The sequence below is a fragment of the Orbilia oligospora genome, assembly GCF_000225545.1.
Source record: "Orbilia oligospora ATCC 24927 unplaced genomic scaffold scaffold00007, whole genome shotgun sequence".
Lineage (NCBI taxonomy): Eukaryota > Fungi > Ascomycota > Orbiliomycetes > Orbiliales > Orbiliaceae > Orbilia > Orbilia oligospora.
In genome coordinates this window covers 944,572-962,387 of record NW_011645564.1, presented here as the reverse complement: position 1 = coordinate 962,387, position 17,816 = coordinate 944,572, and the positions used below count along the sequence as shown (strand labels likewise).

At 43.1% G+C, this 17,816-nt stretch overlaps 3 protein-coding genes across 3 annotated transcripts; all 3 read right to left on the bottom strand.

Moving 5' to 3' along the window:
• Positions 1–1,266: 1,266 nt before the first annotated feature.
• On the bottom strand, positions 1,267–2,701 carry AOL_s00007g272 (uncharacterized protein; the record flags this gene model as incomplete). Its single annotated transcript, XM_011120173.1, has 2 exons — positions 1,267–2,296; positions 2,376–2,701. 2 exons carry the CDS (start codon positions 2,699–2,701, stop codon positions 1,267–1,269), a joined length of 1,356 nt encoding a protein of 451 aa, XP_011118475.1.
• A 1,886-nt stretch (positions 2,702–4,587) lies between these two features.
• On the bottom strand, positions 4,588–7,303 carry AOL_s00007g271 (uncharacterized protein; the record flags this gene model as incomplete). The annotated part of the gene is made up of 3 exons (XM_011120172.1): positions 4,588–5,203; positions 5,297–6,851; positions 7,117–7,303. 3 exons carry the CDS (start codon positions 7,301–7,303, stop codon positions 4,588–4,590), a joined length of 2,358 nt encoding a protein of 785 aa, XP_011118474.1.
• A 4,376-nt stretch (positions 7,304–11,679) lies between these two features.
• Positions 11,680–13,715, bottom strand: AOL_s00007g270 (uncharacterized protein; the record flags this gene model as incomplete). The annotated part of the gene is made up of 4 exons (XM_011120171.1): positions 11,680–12,725; positions 12,847–12,983; positions 13,073–13,274; positions 13,469–13,715. The coding sequence occupies 4 exons, from the start codon at positions 13,713–13,715 to the stop codon at positions 11,680–11,682; spliced, it is 1,632 nt and encodes a 543-aa protein (XP_011118473.1).
• Positions 13,716–17,816: the final 4,101 nt, after the last annotated feature.

The window sequence follows — 17,816 nt, the reverse complement described above, 5'->3', positions numbered from 1 at the left end:
CAGACGCCTAGATGTATACCCGTTCCTTGATAATGATCTGTGAACTTAAAAACTAGACTAGGTGTATTTAAACTTACTTATAAGTTTATAAACTAGTTTTTCATGAGCAAGGTTAAAAGTTTATGGTGCACAGGGGTGTTATAAACTAATGCTATTATATTGTAAAATATATATGCTATGCTAGAAATAGTGGAATTATTGAAATGGTAATATAATGTAATCGATTACGATGATGACAGCGGGTGTGATTTGTAGTTCATGTAACTTAGGTAAACGTGTGGCGATTAATTAATTCGGGTTTAAAATGTGCTTGCTAAATGCTACTAAGGGACACGTAACGAGTATTATATACTTAGTACTTAAAGGTCTATATTGAATTCTACTACTTATGCTAGAGATCCAGATCGACCACCAGCACTAGGTACTTAAGTAGTTACATAGACCCACACTAAACAGGGCCGATAACCTAACCAGACTAGTATTATATATAATTCCTTAGACATACATAAATTATACAGCATCCAGCCCGATACAGCTCTTAAACCGTAACCCAACTAAATTCAATATAATCCATATCATATTATATCAGTATTCGGTCATAATCTTTGCTTCAGTATTTTCTTCACGGGAAAAACATTCCGAGAAAAAAAAAACAATTCACCATATTAATTTCAATACAATATATTAATATAATACCAATTTGTGAATGTCTTCGAAGTTAGTAGTGATGTGATCGAAGATCACGTACGTATTATAGATACCTAGGCCTGGAGTGTTTAGATTATACCTGTTTAAGTATAGTACTTGTATGCTTAAGTAGCAATCCGGCTAAACCATATATATCTATAGATTTTACATATGAATATGTATCAACATCAATATCGATATCGGGGATAAATATATTCTCTCTCTATATATAAGTAGTTTTCTCTCCCTCCAACAACTATATATAACTTTGATCAAGTGAAATCGATACCGATGATGCATATTTATATTTATACTCTATCCAAAGGGCTTGTATAAAAAAAGAGTACCAAAAAGTGAAAAAAAAGGGAGAGTACGCAAATACACAAAAAAGGAAAAATAAACTTCAAAGACTCCCAGCAATCAAAAGAAGATACCCATGCCCAGGACCTGAAAGGACCGAAAGAAAAAAAAAGAAACATATAGACAACCTCCATATACATAGATAAGTAGTATAAACCCCCGAGGATCCCCTTCAAGAGCACCACCATAGTTAAGTACTTTGCATATCTACCTACCTACCTACCTCCTCCCATACTTCCCCCCCTCCATCTCCACCCCTCCATCCTCAACCACCAAAAGCTCCTCAGCATCTTCATCCTCCATCAACTCATCCCCATCCAACAACCTCCCTTCTTCCTCCTCCCCTTCACTCTCCAAAAACCTCGTATCCGCCGCCACCCCCCCAAAAATCCCATTAAAAACCCCCATAGCCCTCCCCGCAATCCCATCCCTCCTCTTCCCCCCCTTCCCACCTTCCTCATCCACATACCTCCCTCCACTCCCTCCTCCTCCTCTTCCCCCGCTCAAAGTCCTCTCCAACTCCTCCTCAACCGGATCATCCGAATACCCATCCCTACCATTCCCACCACCATCTCTACCAGCAACATTCCCAGAAGAAGGCCTCATATCAACCTCCTCCCCTTCCCCACTCCCAGTACTCCCCCCCGCAGCACTCCCCACAACCCTCCTCCTCTCCTCCGCCTCCAACTGTCTAGCCCTCCTAACCGTCCTCTTATAAATAAACCACCCAGTCCCCATCCCAAACAACGCTCCAAATATCATACTCCCATAATTCAACGCCTTAGTCCCCGCATCCATCTTCTCCCCGGTCTCCCCAAGAACCTTCATCTGATGACCAATAAAAACATGAATAAACAACTTCGGACTAGCAACCGCTCCCGCAACCGCAAATTTCCACGCACTAACCGTAGGAAAGGTACTCATAGCTCCGTTGGAGATACTATACGGCAATGGACAAAGACGGATCATGCACAGGAGTTTTAAACCGTCGTGTTTGAGGGTTAGTGATAATGCTGCGAACCTTTTATCGGTTGATACCATTCGTTGCGCAAAATCTCGGAAGTAGAGACGACAGGCTATGAAGGCGGCTGTGGACCCGATTACGGTTCCTGAGGAGGCGATGTACCAGCCGTTTGGGACGCCGTAGATGAAACCGGCGAGGGTGATGGAGGTGGAGTAGCCTATCATTGGGGGGAAGGCGGAGACGAATGTCCAGGCGAATAGGATTAGGAATCCATATGGCATTTCACTATACACATATAAATATAAAAAATTAGCTTTTAAGTGTTCATAACGGGTAAAGAATAAGAATAAGAAGAAACACATACCGCCATTTATCAGCAATAGGCGAAAACCAATGAAAAATAGCTTCATGATAAATAACCCCCAACAAGATTCCAATATTTAGTATAGCGAGCGCGGTACACCCGATGATCTTCTGCGCAAGACTCAATTTGTTCCAATACTGATGCGCTTTACGTTTTAACTTCCACACGTTGGTGATCAGATTCGATGACGCGGATGTGACGGATGTTGTGGATGATGACCGTGACCGTCGTCCGTTGCGTGTCCATGTCGGTGCTGTGGTGGTGGTGTTTGAAGAGGAATTCATGGGTGGTGTGTAGAGTGCACCGCGGGGGTGGTCGGTGGACATATTCGTTTGTTTTTTTTGTTAGTCGTATGGGTGGTGGTGGAAGCTGAGCTGGGCTGAGGTTGTGTTAAAGTACTCTCTCTCTCTCTCTCTATGTATATAGCCGACGGAGCGAGCGCTGGAGATAACAGCTCGGAAGCTAACTACCTAACTCCCTCCTAACAAACAAAAAAAGAAGTATCTCCTCTCAAAAAAAACGAAAGAGAGAAAGAGAAAAAAAAAAACTACACACTCAGAATCATCAGAAGAATATCAACTAGAACCGGTGTATATATCACTATCGTATCCCAGTCGATTGGAATTTCCAAGTAAAAAGGTAAAAAGAAAAAGTCCAGTAAAGTTTTCCGTGGAGTATTGTAATCCCGCCAGCCCAGAGGTGACGTCTGTCAGGGCTTAGCTTAATATAATGCTGACGAAAAAACTCCGGCCACCTAATCTTCCTTCCTTCCTTCCTTCCTCTCTTTCTTCCCTTCTTTCTAATCACTCGGCTTATCGGTTGCTTTTCGGTCGCAAAATGTGCCCGCGGGTGCCGTCCGTTGGTAAAAAGATCGGTCGATATCCCCTTCTTCAAATGTTCCAGATAAAACAAAATTAACCCATCAACCAGCAACAGGAATAAAATTAAATTTTTAAAAAAAAAGAAGCGAGAGAAGGGAAAGAAATAAAGAAAGAACGAACGAGATGTAACGGTGGTCTAAAAGGGATGATGGATGGATGGATGATGGATGATGGGGATGCATGCAATGAGGCTGTTTGCGGAACATACAATTGGACACACTTGGACCTTCCCTTTCCCCCTCCCCCCAAACAATAATCCCACCGTTTGACAGTTATGAAGAACCCCTGCAGGAAACTGTTGTTTAGAATGCGCCCAAAAATAGTCGGACAGAAAAGAAAGAAAGAAAGAAGAAACACCATCACGAAAGATATAAAATCACTTCCAATTGAAGAAAAGAAATCCACACATGCATATATTCATATCATATCAGTTCATATCAAAGAGGTATAATATTGCAGTCATCCAAAATGTACATCGAAGAAGAAGAAAGTAAGAAAAATAAAAAATAAAAATAAAAATAAAAAATTATCAGTTCAGCCCATCATATGGTAGTAGCAGTAGCAGTAGCAGTAGCAGTGTACCAATATAAGTAGCAAAAGTAAAAAAAAAGTCCACATATATAAAACTTTTCTGCATGCCAATGTGAACGATAAAAGAGTAAGAAGTAATATAAAAAAAGGAGTAATGCTCTCACGAAAACGGACAGCAGAATGAAGTGTAAAAAAGAAGAAGAAGAATGCAATGCCGCATATGAATCAGTACCATGCCACATGCATTTTGTATCCGCCATAAAATATAAAAATAATAAAAAATCAAAGAACGAAGAGTCAAACCAAAGGTATATGTAGGAGCAGTAGTAGTTTGCACCGAAAGAACAACCGCAGAGGAACATATGAAAGTCAGTACCCGTGAGAAAAGCAATAAACACAGAAAGCCAACGACATTAAAGAAACAAAAAGAAAAAAGGTCCATATTATGTAGACACTCATCATGAAGTAACTAGTGACCCTCTATGCTAGATAACTAGCATCTGAGAGGAATTGTACAAATGAAAGGTATACCTCGATAGCATCAATAATATGAGGAAATTCAATAAAGTCTCTTCCATATAAAACCCAGGGACGTTAGAGGAGAGGAGGAAAGGAAAAAGGAAGAAAAGAAAAAAAAGGAAATAGAATCGAACGCCTGTCCACATATCATTACATCCTCATCGCCTCAAAAAAGAATAAAATAAATATTATCCGAGTCGAAGAGGGAAAAGAAAAAGTCGCTGTTGAAAATAAAATAAAAGTGGAATATAAGAAACCGTACGACCGAGTCATTGAATTATTTAGTATCCAAACCCGCCACGTCGGCCTCGTCCACCACCACCACCACCAACACCACCACCGACCCGCGGCAGTTCAAAGTCGGGATTGTTCGCTAGTATCTGATCCTGCTGTCGTGGTGGCCGTCTGGGATCTCTATTCGGCAGATTGGGGGCACCTTCACCTTGCCATCGAGGGTTAACACCCCTCTGGCTGATGCTCGTGAAGTGACTGCTAGTCGACATCGCGGGGCTACGCTGGCCGGGTTGAAGTTCTTCATAAGAGCCGCTGGGGTCCTGGTAAGCTACATTATTGCTCCTAGGTTCGCGTTGGGGTGGTGGAGCGCCACGCTCTCCGCGTGCATCCGGTGGGTATTCAGCAAGTGCCATGGTTGGTGGCGGGGTATATCCTGGGGTGAGAATCGCGGGAATAGCAGTTGGGTTTGGTGGGTTGTCAAATCGTGGATCAACATCCTCGTAGTAATCCTGCGATCTTCGCGGTCTTGGAGGGGAAGATGGGTGGACGGGTTGTGGAGGGGAAGTTGTAGTAGGTAATTCGACGGGAAGCTCTGCTAGAGGGCCCTCTGGACGTGGTGACTCCCTGCCGCTAGCAGCCCAAGCAGTCCTAGGCGGTACATATCTAATAAAAAAGAACAATATATGTTAGAATGAACTTGAAATTTTTGACACAAAAAGGGAATTTGATATAAGGAAAAGAAAAAAAAATACATACTCTTCTTGCGAATACTTGCTAGCAGGGCTTTGAAGAGCCGGACTAGGAGTTCTGAGCTGTCCCGGGTGTCCACTTGCTGCCAATCCGACGGGCTCTGCAGTCATGATCGGAGCCGCATCCATTTCGTATGCATCATATCTGTTGTTGTTATTATTATTTACATTTTGCTGAATTTCGGTAGGAAGCGGTGGTGGAGAGGCGTATCGCGGGTTTTCAGCCTGGATATATCCAATATTATCGGGAGGCGGAATTTCATTCGTAGGTCTTCTTGGAGGCGGTCCGTACGGTCCACCCTGATCAATCGGCGGTGTTTCAATGGTCGGCCTCCTTGGGGGTGGTCCGTAGGGTCCACCTTGGTCAAAATTCATATCGTTTCCTCTCGGTGGTGGTCCGTACATATTATCACTTTCAAATCCGGGACTCGGGCCTCTGAAATCCGGCCCTTGATCTCCAGGTCTCATGAAAAGTGGTGGTGGGCCAGGTCCAATATACGGTCTGTCCTCGACCGAATTCAACGAACCGTTGGGTCCTCCGACATAAAATCCGTTCGGTCCACCGCGTCCTCTGAACGACGGGCCGCCTCTGGTACCCATACCAGGTCCACCTCTGGGACCCATTCCACCTCTTGGTGGGCCAAACCCACCACCCCGGGGACCCATACCGCCCGGTCCGCCTCTACCTCTCATCATCGGACCACCTCTCGGTGGGTATCCACCCCTTCCACCGGCGCCACCCATCATCATCGGCACCGGTGGTGTTCCATGTCTATCAAAGGACGAAGCAGGTCCAAAACCATCGGAGTTCATAGTATGATTCGATCTCTGTCTGCTCAGCGCCGGATTAAACTCCGAATCCCCGGAATCTCCAGGGGTCGGATGTCGAGGAATGTTCGGGTTGAATCCACCAGGACGTTCCGGGTTGGGGAAAGCGGGTAGGTCGTTCGGTTGAGGTGTCTGTCCGCGAGGGTTCAAGGGCGTCCTATCGTTATCGGTGCTCGTCTTGTGGCTGGTAACATCAAAGGTCGCAAATTCTGGGATTTTAGGTTCACGCATCATCGGTGCCGGTGAGCTTCCGACGGCGGTCGTAGAGTTGTTTCCATATTCGGATGGATTATCCCGTTGGTTGATGGCGGCTGCTCGTTGTTCGCGGAAGGCATCGCCGTTCATTTCAGCATTGACGGCGATTCTAGCCTTCTGGGCGGCTCTGGAAACGACAGTGCGCCTCATGGCACAGGTCATGATCCCCGCGGTCAAGATACAAATAGTAGCGGCGAGGACGAGCCAGCCGCCCCATGACAAATGTGGAATGAAGAGGAGGATGTCGACGAGGAAGGCGAGAAGAGTGACCAGGAAAGTCGGGAGGGCGAATAGCAATGTACCGAGAAGGTATTTGGGATTGTTGGAAGGACCGTGGAGATGGGAACAAGCGGCCAAGATCATAAGAACAAGGGTGAAAGCAGCAGCGATCGGGTGAATGATGAGAAGGCTAGAGAGGGAATGACGGGCATTGGATGGTAAAGAAAAGTCGGTCCTAGTCGGGTCCTTCAAAGCGGTATCTATAGAATAATATCGGTATTATCATGTCAGTTTTTTTTATCAAATATCAATTGAATTATACCAGAATAGGATCCTTCTACCGAGAAGTCCATGTGGGAGTGAGATGTCGGATTGGATCGCCAATGCATGAACGAAAAACAAAAAACAAAAAACAAAAAAACGGCTGCGACAATGCGATATGCGATATGCGACAATGCGATGGAGTAGGGAAACAGAAGAAAAGAAACAGAATAAGAAGAGAAAAAAGAAGAAGAGAAAGCATACCAGGATTGTAACCAATTTCGATAGGACTACATTGATTTCCGACACAATAACCAAAGACACCGTAGGAGACATCGCCGTAGGTAGCAAGGGTGATCGGTTTGATGATAGGGACGGAGATGACGCTGATAAGTAAAAGGGCGAAGGCGGCGAAGAGGAGGATTGTGAGAGGGGTTGCAGCTCGAATCATGGCGGGCAAAGAAAAAAATAGCGGACGCGATCAGCGAACCACGTTTTTATTTGTGTATCTAAAAACTTCCTCCTCTATAAATATATTTCGATATTGATGATATTAACTGTCGATGTCTTTTTTTTCGTAGGTATGTAATATTTTTTTTGCGAAAAAAGAAGTTTTGATCGGTCGGGTTGGAACAGGGAGGAGGACGGCTGAGAGAGCGAGAGTGAGAGCGAGAGTGAGAGACAAAGGTATTGGATTTCCTCACAGAGGAAAAGGAATACCCAGACTACCCCCCCTCGAAATTATCCTTTCCGATCCTACTTCCAGAGTACGATAGCGACGATGATTATGATGAACGAGTGGCAGGTGAGGGAGGATGAGGAGGAAGAGGGAGGGAGGGAGGAGGTGAGGTGAGGATGATGTTTGATGATGATGATGGTGATGATGGTGATGATGTTGATGATGGGAGGTTGATTCGGTGGAGGTGAGTGAATGTGGGCCCCTAATCGAGTCGGGTTGAGTTGAGTTGAGTTGAGTTAGTTAACAGCCACCATTTCTTTTTTTTTTCTCTCTTCCAACGTGAACCAAATGACCAAAACAAAAAAAAAGGAAAAGACCTCGTGGATAGCTAAGTAGTTAACTTGTATAATGAATGATTGGAAGTAAAGAAGAAGAAGAAGAAGAGTAAAAGAAAGAATAAAAGAAAGAAAGAAAGAAAGAAAGAAAGAAGGAAGGAAAGACAGGAACCAGAAATGTAAAATGTAAAACCGTAAAAACGTGAGAAATGAATTCTAGTTCAGATCCGACTGGGGGGGCTTGGACTGCACTGGACTGGCTGGACTGGCTGGACTGGACCCGGCGGCGGCTGCTTTCCTGGCGCAGTCTGCATGTAAGTCCCGTCGAGATCTGACTGTACCGCCTCACTCCATACATATGATACGTACTTTTAAGTAGGAAGTACGATCTTTGATTATATTTTTGGCATCTCTCAATAAAATATTCTTCTTCGGTGAATGAATGAATTGAATTAAATTCTACAAGTTTCCCTTCAAATCAAATCCATTCTTTGCTTCATGTTCGCTCATTCCTTCCTTCCTTCCTTCCTTCCTTCTTCTCTTCGAATGTGTCAAATCTCCCCACATACAAACTAACATTACTGCCTATTCTGCCCGGGAAAATTAATTCCCACCGACAAAACTTCATGGATCAAGACAGAAACTATAATACGGAACTAACTAATGCTATGCTATGCTATGCCATGTTATGCTATGTATGCTATGTAAGTAAGTAAGTACTTAAGTAAAGTCCGGGAGAAACAAAGGGAATACCTTCTGGAAGGAAAGGAAAGAAAAGGGAAATTATCCTCGTATCGAAGATCACACCATCATGATATCGGCCCTTTCCCACGCCATGGTAACTATCTACTTAAGTACCTACCTAACTTCAATTTACTATTGATAATGGGAATACATCCATGATATCGATATCTAAGATTTTATCATGATCATGTTAGTACAATACCTGATTATCTACTCCGCAAGTATCTCCAATCCATAATATTCCTTTCAAAAAAAAGAAAAGAAAATGACTGAAAGAAAAGAAAGAAAAACCTTCCCGTTTATGCCAGCCAGTCCGATGATATCGCATGGGGTAGGCAGGCAGGTTATATTGTCAGTGTAATATAACATGTTCTTCTCTCGTTTCACGAAGACAGGAAAAAGGAACCAGACTTGCCCGGAATGGGTTCTCCCGTGCCATCTATCTGCATACATCCGGTCTCTCATCATCGCGATATCAGTAGACTATATATATATATATATATATATCTATATCTATACTTTTATCTATATATATTCAAGTTGATCGCATCCGAGAGATAATTATAATACATGTATGTATGTGTATGTATGTATAACATATCACATCTATTTTAAACCCAAACAGATATAGATAGTAAGTACCTAAGACTGTAAGATATCCAACCAACATCCACCTCGACGTCATATCTCCACCACCAACCGTTTCACTCCAAAACAACAAGAATCAATACTTTGACTGAGGCTGCTAACTACTTAAGTACTTGAGAAAAGAAGAAAGACTGGGCGAGTACTTGTCTCTCTTTTTCACGTTTTAAAAGCTTAATTGGCCCGTTTCCATCTCAAACTAAAAAAAAGAAAAAGGGAAAAGAGATGACGAATACCTCGAATCAAGGCGTTTTTCTAGTTCGGCTTTCCCTTGGCTTTTTCTTTCTTCCTTTCTTTCTTTCTTCGATCTTTCTTTCTTTGATCTTTTCTTATGTAACTTCTTAGTAATTCATCTATGAAGTATCTCAGAATCAAAGAAAATATCTTCACCACCCTTTTATTTCTTTTATTTCTTTTATTTCTCAATCCCCAACAATCACCCATCGGCTAATATCCCCAAACCACGGTCCAAATAATCCCATATCATCCGTATCTCATGGAAGTAGGTACCTAGTCGTATAGTATAGTATAAAAATCCATGAGCAAATTATCCCCATGTCTCCCATCCCCTCCCTTGCAAAAAAAAAAAAAAAAAACAGACGGTAAATACCAGCGTTAGATTACACAGAAAAGAAAAGAAGAAAAGAAAAGCTTAAAGAAGAATAGAAGGGGAGGGGTTTAGATTTTACGAAGTATCAAACAAATACCCATGTATGTTTTCTTCATCCATCCCGGACCTACTCTACATACTCTACATACTATATTGTACTGTACACAATACACCGAGTCTTTAAATTGATGGAAAAAATGACCTTCCAGAATTGTGTTCTCTTGTTAAACTGGTGGGCGGGTAGTTAATATAATACATACTTGCTCATAATTACTATACTATGCATAAAGTCTGGATGTTAATTAAACCGACTTCAGATGAAAAATATATATATATATAAATGCATCTATGCGTCTATGCAAGATCTATAGACGATCCGATCTAATCTATACCAAACACCTACTATACTAATCGATCGATAACTCTCTAAAACTTATATCCACAATTCAAGGTAAAAATCATATCATTCGACTATATATATATCATCATATAAATATATTCAATTATTCTTTCGTTTAAATAAGTAACTTCTTCATCTTTTTCATCATACGTATCTCATACCACTTTAAAAAAAATAAAAAAAATATATACAAACCCTCCAAATAAATAAGAGAGAGAGAGAGAGAAAAGAATCAAATATACAGGTAGAATATGCGGGGTATATGGCGTAACAAAACTAACTAGGTACTTAGGTATATAAAAAAAAGGATATGGGAATGAATGGGGGTATACATGATAACAACTACCTAGGTAGATATAAACAAGAATAAAAAACTCCAACTACTTATGTATACTACTACTACTACTAATACTAATACTACTTGAGGGAAAGGAAAAAAAAGAACTTCCAGGTAAAAAATCCAGTATCATAGGCGGCGTGAGTCAAAAAAAGAAGTTCCAGGAGAATGAGTCGAGATGGTCCAGTCCAAGTCCGAAAGAAGTCCAGGTTTTTTTTTTTTTTTTTTTTTTTTTTGAGAGTCGCGAGAGTCACACACACACACCCACGGGCAGGAACCTAGATATTTTAGTCAGTAAAAGACAGACGAGTTTGGGAGGGTCCTGGTCCGTGGGGGGGGGTGGACTCTCGACAAACTCCCGCCAGGTCCATAGATAAAAAAAAAAAAGGTTGTCCAGATAGATGATATGATCCAGGAAGAGTAGCCGTCCAAAGGTACTATCCCATACCGGTCCACGCAGGTCGTTCTTCTTCTTCTTCTTTTCTTCTCACTCACCCTCAACCCCTCTCTCTCACCCCATCACCAACAATACAAGACTTGAAATATTTTCACTATACAGGTCCAAAAAGTAAACATTATACTTTTAAAATAAAAAACCCCCCCCCTGTCAAAAAGAAAAAAATATTCTAACAAGTACAACCAAACAAATTTCTTTCCCAACTCCTCCCAAAGCAAACGTAAAAAGATAATCGTTCGAACGATATGTTGATGTCTTTGTCTAAGAAAAAAAAACGCCAGATAGATATCCAAAAAAAAAAAAAACGAAAGCCCGCCGGTAGCATAAAAGGGTCCAAGATCCAAGAAGTGCGGAAAGTGAGAATAATAAAAGGGAGCGTCGAGGTATGTCGATAAATAAATAGAAAGAAAAAAAGAGGTCCAGGTTGAACGAGTAAAATCCACGGGAAAATCCAGGTCAAGAAAAATGTCTGTCGTCGTATAAAAGTTGGTAGATTGGGAATGATAAAAAAAAAAAGAGAATCCAGAGCGGAAAAAGAGGTACGAAAAAAGATATTGAATCGGTGCGATTGTATGGGATAAAAAAATGAGAAGAGAAAAATCTGAAGTAGATCCAGAGGTTCAATCCGTAGTCCAGGGGAAGTTAAGCCAAGCATCGAACCTAGCTTCGTCCAAGATCATACTGTTCATCGATCCGATATCCAGTCCATGAGCCTGTGCCTGAGCCACAGCCGCAGCAGAGTAGAAGTTGAATCCAGTAACTTGTTCCTTTGGCGTACTATACTCCGAAGTAACGGACTCAGGCTGCGAGTGCCCAAGAGACTGAACCAGCGATTCAGTTTCGATTGAAGTTCCAGGGTCCTGGCTTGAGAAGGCGCTTTGGGCGTTCATAGTCCACGGTTGTTGCATGAATGATGTGGTAGCAGGTGCAGGTTGCGGACCGATCATCCTGGAGTGTTGAGCATAGGCTAGTGGCGATTGGGTCCTGGGAACATACCGGGGGTGGGGGCCATAGAATGGCAGTCCTGTAGCGCTATGTGGTGAATTAGCCAGTATTGGCGAGGTAGATGCGTCGACAAAGTTCTGATTGGTGAGTCCTAGTCCAGTAGTGGGTCCATAAGCGGGGAGTGGTCCGGGGAATCCAGTGGTAAAGCCATACATTGATTGCGCAGCTGCTGTTGCGGATCCAGAAAACCCAGCGGGTATGAGAGGGAGGGGTCCATATTGCTGAGAAGATCCAGAGCCAGAGAGGGGTGTTGTAGTAGAAATAGAGGGTGAAGCACGAACCTTCTGATCCTTGTGGAAAGTCCTTGAAGTATTTGGAGATGTCATTGGCGATTGTGGCTGTGGTCCGGTTTTGTCATCCAATCCAGAGAGAGCAGGCGAGGCTGGTTCGTTTGGCGACTTGAGCTCTTCCTGGTTACCAAAGGTAGCAGAAACCACAGGTGACGCCGGCTGAGCGGCAGCTTCGTCGAGTCCGGTCCTTTCCCGCGAAGCTAGAGTGTCTGCTGTCTCAATCTCGATGATTTTGGCGAGGGACTCATTGGCGACAAGATTGTTGACAAGCCTCAAGAAGCAGCCAGAGATACTTGGTTCCTGGTTCCTGTCCTCCGGGGTGGCAGCACCATGTTTCAAGATAAGGTCCAGAACAAGTTCCAAAGGATTCACTAACGGAAAACAAACCCACCCGTTGCAAAAAACGGGCAGAAACGCAATCAGTATTTATACATACCCATGAAGGTAGATATTAAAAAAAAAAAAAAAAAAATAGTTCGCAACCGATCCTACCCGAGGGTGGAATGCAATCCTTATTCTTTGGATACAAGTGTTGGTTCAACGACATCCATGTTCCAGTCTTCTTTTGTTGCATCTCCTGGTACTCCTTCGCTGGTTGTTTCCAGCCCTCATCATCGAGCAGTTTGTTCCTATAAATTAAAATAAAAGTAAGGAATACCATCCCGACCAAGACGATGGGATGTTAACACATCTTTTCAATAAGTATGGTCGAACTCACGTAATCTTCGAAATGTATTTGTATCTGTGGTCACGCAGATTGAGGTATTTGCGGGGTTCATTCATCCACCGGGGGTCCGGGTAGGACTCCCTGGTGGGTCCCTCCTGTTCCTCCCCAGATTTTTCCGGGGACTGTGCGGGTTTGGAGTCTTTGATAGTCCGTCTCCTCTTTGTGGGGACTTCTGTGGCGCTACCAATAGATTCTAAAGCGGGGTAACTGTTAGTTTTTTTTCTCTCCATACAACTTCGAAAAGTATAACATCAAACAAAACATAGAAAAAAGAAAGAAAAGACTCTCAAGACTATCTTTTCCGGATGTCCGGGAAAAGATAGCAGTGATACATGAGTATATATAAAAAAGAAGTATAAAAAAAAAAAAAAAAAAAAGAAATCTCACCAGACACCGATTTTCTCCTCCTCTTAGGAGTCATCGGTAAAGCATGAGAAGCAGCGGTCTTGCTGACAACTTCAGCACTGCTAGTCTTCGCTTCAATGGGTCTCTTCATAGTAGTGGCTGGGGGGATTGCCAGCTTTGGTTTTGGTTGCTGGAGCTTGGGGAAGTTTCGAGTGTGCGGCATGGGCATGAAGGCGGCTGAATGAATATCTCGGGGCAAAGAAGGCATTTGCAATGCTGCAGCTGCCATTTTATGATGGGGATGGGTATAATAGTATAATGGAATAGGGAAGGTTTATAAAAGAAACAAGAAAAGTATACAAGAACGAGGTGGGTATCAAAGTATTCTGAGGTTTCGATATATCGAGGTTGGGATATATCAAAGCGATGAAGTTTTTGTTGTAAAATGTGTGTTGGTGGCTGATGTGAGTCTTATTTTTTTCTGTCTTTCTCGTCTTGTAAGGCCAGGCCAGACAAGTAAGCTTCTAGAAGCGAGGAAAAAAATTGTGAAGGAACAGCGAGGAAAACCAATAGAAGTGAGTATTCCGGTAAGAGATGAGATCTCCTGAAGCCACGCTGGAGGGTTTATGGATTTCAAGTGGTTAGAATTTAGACCGCCAGATGTCGAGAGCAGAGGAATGACATAGTTGTGTGAGAGGTGAGTTGTCAGTACCCCGCTCAGCCCGGTTGGTTTGCGTGCAGCTTCTCAAAATCGCTACCCGAAAAAAACGCCTGTCTGTTCTCCCAAACTTCTCCTGAATCCGGAAAATTCAAATCCAGAACAGCCTGACGAAGGGATAGAGAGAAAGAGTATAGTAGGTACAGCTGTTCTCAGAGTAAGACGACGACAACGATGTCAGGCAGGCAGAATATCAGTTCGCGAACCTCAGCAAGTACGGGTGACAACAGAGTTGAGTTTAGCGGCGGCTTCCCTCAAAGATAAAAATAAATACAGAGCAAAGCAAAGATGAGTGTCTGAGACGAGTATTCAAGCCAGGGTATGTGTGTGGAAGGATTAAGGAAAAGATCGAAAAGAGATCGAAAAGCGATCGAAAGAAGAGTCTTCGTTGGCAAAAGGAAGACAACCAGAATCGTATATCCGAACTGTACAGTGCGGTGTAATGTGCCTATTTGATGTGGGCGGCGGCGTGCAGGCGTCAGGTATATAATTCTCTTCTATTCCTTCCCTTCAAAAAGAAATAAAATAAAAAAATAAAAAAATAAAATATAAAATAAAATATAAAAAACAAGATTCGTGACTCCGGTATAGTATAGTATAGTATATTGTGTAGTACTATGGCTATGGCTGGCTATGGGAAACTTGGGACTGTTTGGAACTGCAGGAATGGTTTCTACCGGCGGCATCCAGTCCTTTTTATTAGCTTTCGAAAGTCAATCCACCAAGCACAGCCAGACCGAGTATCCACCGTCCCAAAGTAGTGTGCGTGGCCTATTGTCATTGCACTCCCTGTGGGAAGCATGGGTGACCCCTCCCGGGACAAGACCTGAGAGGCTTTAAGAACTTGGGGCTATCAGCACGGTTCGCTAAAGGCAGACCTTGGCTTTTTCCCATTTGCTGTTGCTAAATACACTTATTCGGGTGGGAATAAAGAGGACCCATGGCATGGCATGGCGATATGTACTGTGGATGAAGTATTTCGTGAATTCAAATTCTCGACCTCGCAAAAGACGTCAGCATGATGTGCGTGACCACTGAATTCGATCCCCAAATAGATCTCAGACATCGCTTCTTCTTCTTCTTCTTCTTCTTTTTGTTCTCCTCCTCCTCTTCTTCTTCTCCCTTACTCGAGCCCTCCTTTCCTTCTTTCCATATCCGGGAGGCCCACAGCTTTCCTTTTATTGATTCGAATTCGAAAGCTCCTCCCAAGATAACCCTTAGCATGATAGACCGGTACAAACCAATGGATTGACGAGCTCGGGCTGAACCGAGCTAAAACTAATACCCCATCCGATCAACTGATCTCAAATCCATAGCAGAAAGTCCATTAAAGCACTCATTGCATCGAATCGACGGTACTTAAGCATGTACATGTACCTCGTACCTGCCCTATCAAGGGCTCTCCATTGGGCTGCACGAGAATAAAATCAAGTTTTGGTGTCACAAGAGCTTAAAGAGGGTCCCGGCGCTAAACCCGAGATCTTTATTTGAGGCTCTGCTTGGAGGCTTGAGACAGCCACAGGTACAATTGCACAACAGAAATATCGAATCCCCAATGGCATTTAAAGCATTTCAGACATTCAGGAAGTCAATAAAGTAAAATAAGATTTTTTTTATTCTTTTTTTTTCCCTCTAGTTCTCGGCTAAGCTAAGGGTGGTGATGAGTGAGGCCACGAAGAGCACCGGGTCCCAAACCTTGAATTTTAACTAGTCATAGTTAAACCAACTGATTCAATTCGATAACTATTAATTAGCCTTTCGAAATGGAACTCGAACGGAACGAAACGAACGAACCGCAGCCCGCGAAATGCGCAGACGCAGACTGCACAGCTGTTTACATACTTCGTCCGACATCCGCCGTGTGCAAGTACCGTACGTATGTAAGTATGTATGAATCTTTATGTCAGTCCTATGTAATTCGTGTATTCATTCCAATCATGCACGTCCCGCATGAACACTAAAACCGGGGAAGTAAGACTTTAGACCCCGTGAGCAAGGAGGTATTAAACTCGTCGATCACTTTGCTCCTGAACGACTTCTCGGTTTCTCCAGTTGCGATTTGCAATTGGCAAAGAGGCTAGTGGTCTGATCTCCAGAAGCTGAATTTGGCTTCCAAGTGCGCTAAAACCGTCCGAACGGATCGATTATCACGATACCTCGAGTCCCCCCTTCGACTTCACCACCAACTTGACCAACTGAAACTTGAGAAATCTTAGGAGAAAAAAGAAAGAAATACTTACAATTCAATTTTGATTCAGGGGAGAGTTATCCAAGTCCGATCTAGCCGGCCAGACCAAGAGACCCTCCAGATCGAAGAGTAAAACCAACCAGTTGGCTTCCTTGATCAAGACCTCGAGTCTACTAGCTAGTTAGCTCTTGCTTTCTTGAAGCCCGAATCAAAATTCATAAAAATAAAAATAAAAATAAAAATAAAAAATTTTCGTCCTGGATTCAAAAGAATGAGAGAGAAAAGGTCTCCACATAGCTTCCCGCTCTTCTCCCTGCAATAAACCTGCAAGCCCCACCAATTAGATCATCATGAAATCCCGCAACTTGTGAATGTTGCAACCTCCTAATGCAACACAACCTTCTTATTCCTTGAACAAAAAAAAATAATTGAGAAAAAAGTGCCCTTCGAAACGAGCCAGCCCACATGCCGGTATATCCAAGATTTAGGTCAGGAACGTACAGTAATGCTTACGTTTCGGCACAACCACACTGAATTCAAGGATGGGATGGACATTGTTTTTTTTCGTTTTTTGTTTTTTGTTTTTGTACCGTCGAAGTGCTTAAGTGTGCGTGCGTGTGTGTGTGTGTCGTCGATAGCGAAAAGGGATCACTAAAACGTGGGAAAGGAAACGAAATTGCATACCCGCGTTTCGACAGCTCGTGAGAGCTCGTCTCGTCTCGTCTCTTCAAGGGAAGATTTTCGATTAGTCGGACGCTTATTTTCGATATGGAAGGCTGTCTGGCCAGACCGGTCTATCTGCCCGGGTGGACTGATACTCGGGATGGATAGGAAGCCGATATACATAAGTACCGAGCTGCCCCTCTCCAATGTTCCCGGGTCGGTCCGACTCCGTCCTTTTCTTCCCCTCCAAGTCATGATATCAACCCGGTATAACATCTCGGCCTTCGTTAGATTCACATAATATATTCTATGGCTTTTTCAAATTCGACCAAAAAAATTTGATAAAATTAATCGACGAGCTCGGCAGAACGACCCTGACTCATGTATTACATACTTCGATGCCGCGATGCCGCGAGTCGACATTAAATCAGAAACGGGCTGGCAAAAAAGTGGAGATTTCTGGAAAGAAAATTTTTTGACAGCCTCCCGTTCGATTTCAATTGATCAATTTTCTGTTGAAGGAGGAGACGTCCTAACTAATCTCACCGTCTTAATATCGCAGCTTCAGGCCTAATATCTGAATAAACGCAATGCATGCAGTGCTACGCTTCTCTCCCCTCACCTCTTTTTTTTCTTTATTTCCTTTTTTTTTTTTTTAAACAGACCCCGCAGACATCCTGTTTGAATCAGGATATTCGATGCGGTTTGCTGGTCTGGCGGAATTGCGATCATGATATGTATCCGCCAAAGCAGCTTGCTTGCTTTCTTGCTTGCTTGCTTGCATACTAGCTATGAGAACGCACGGTGCTTAGGCAGGCGCG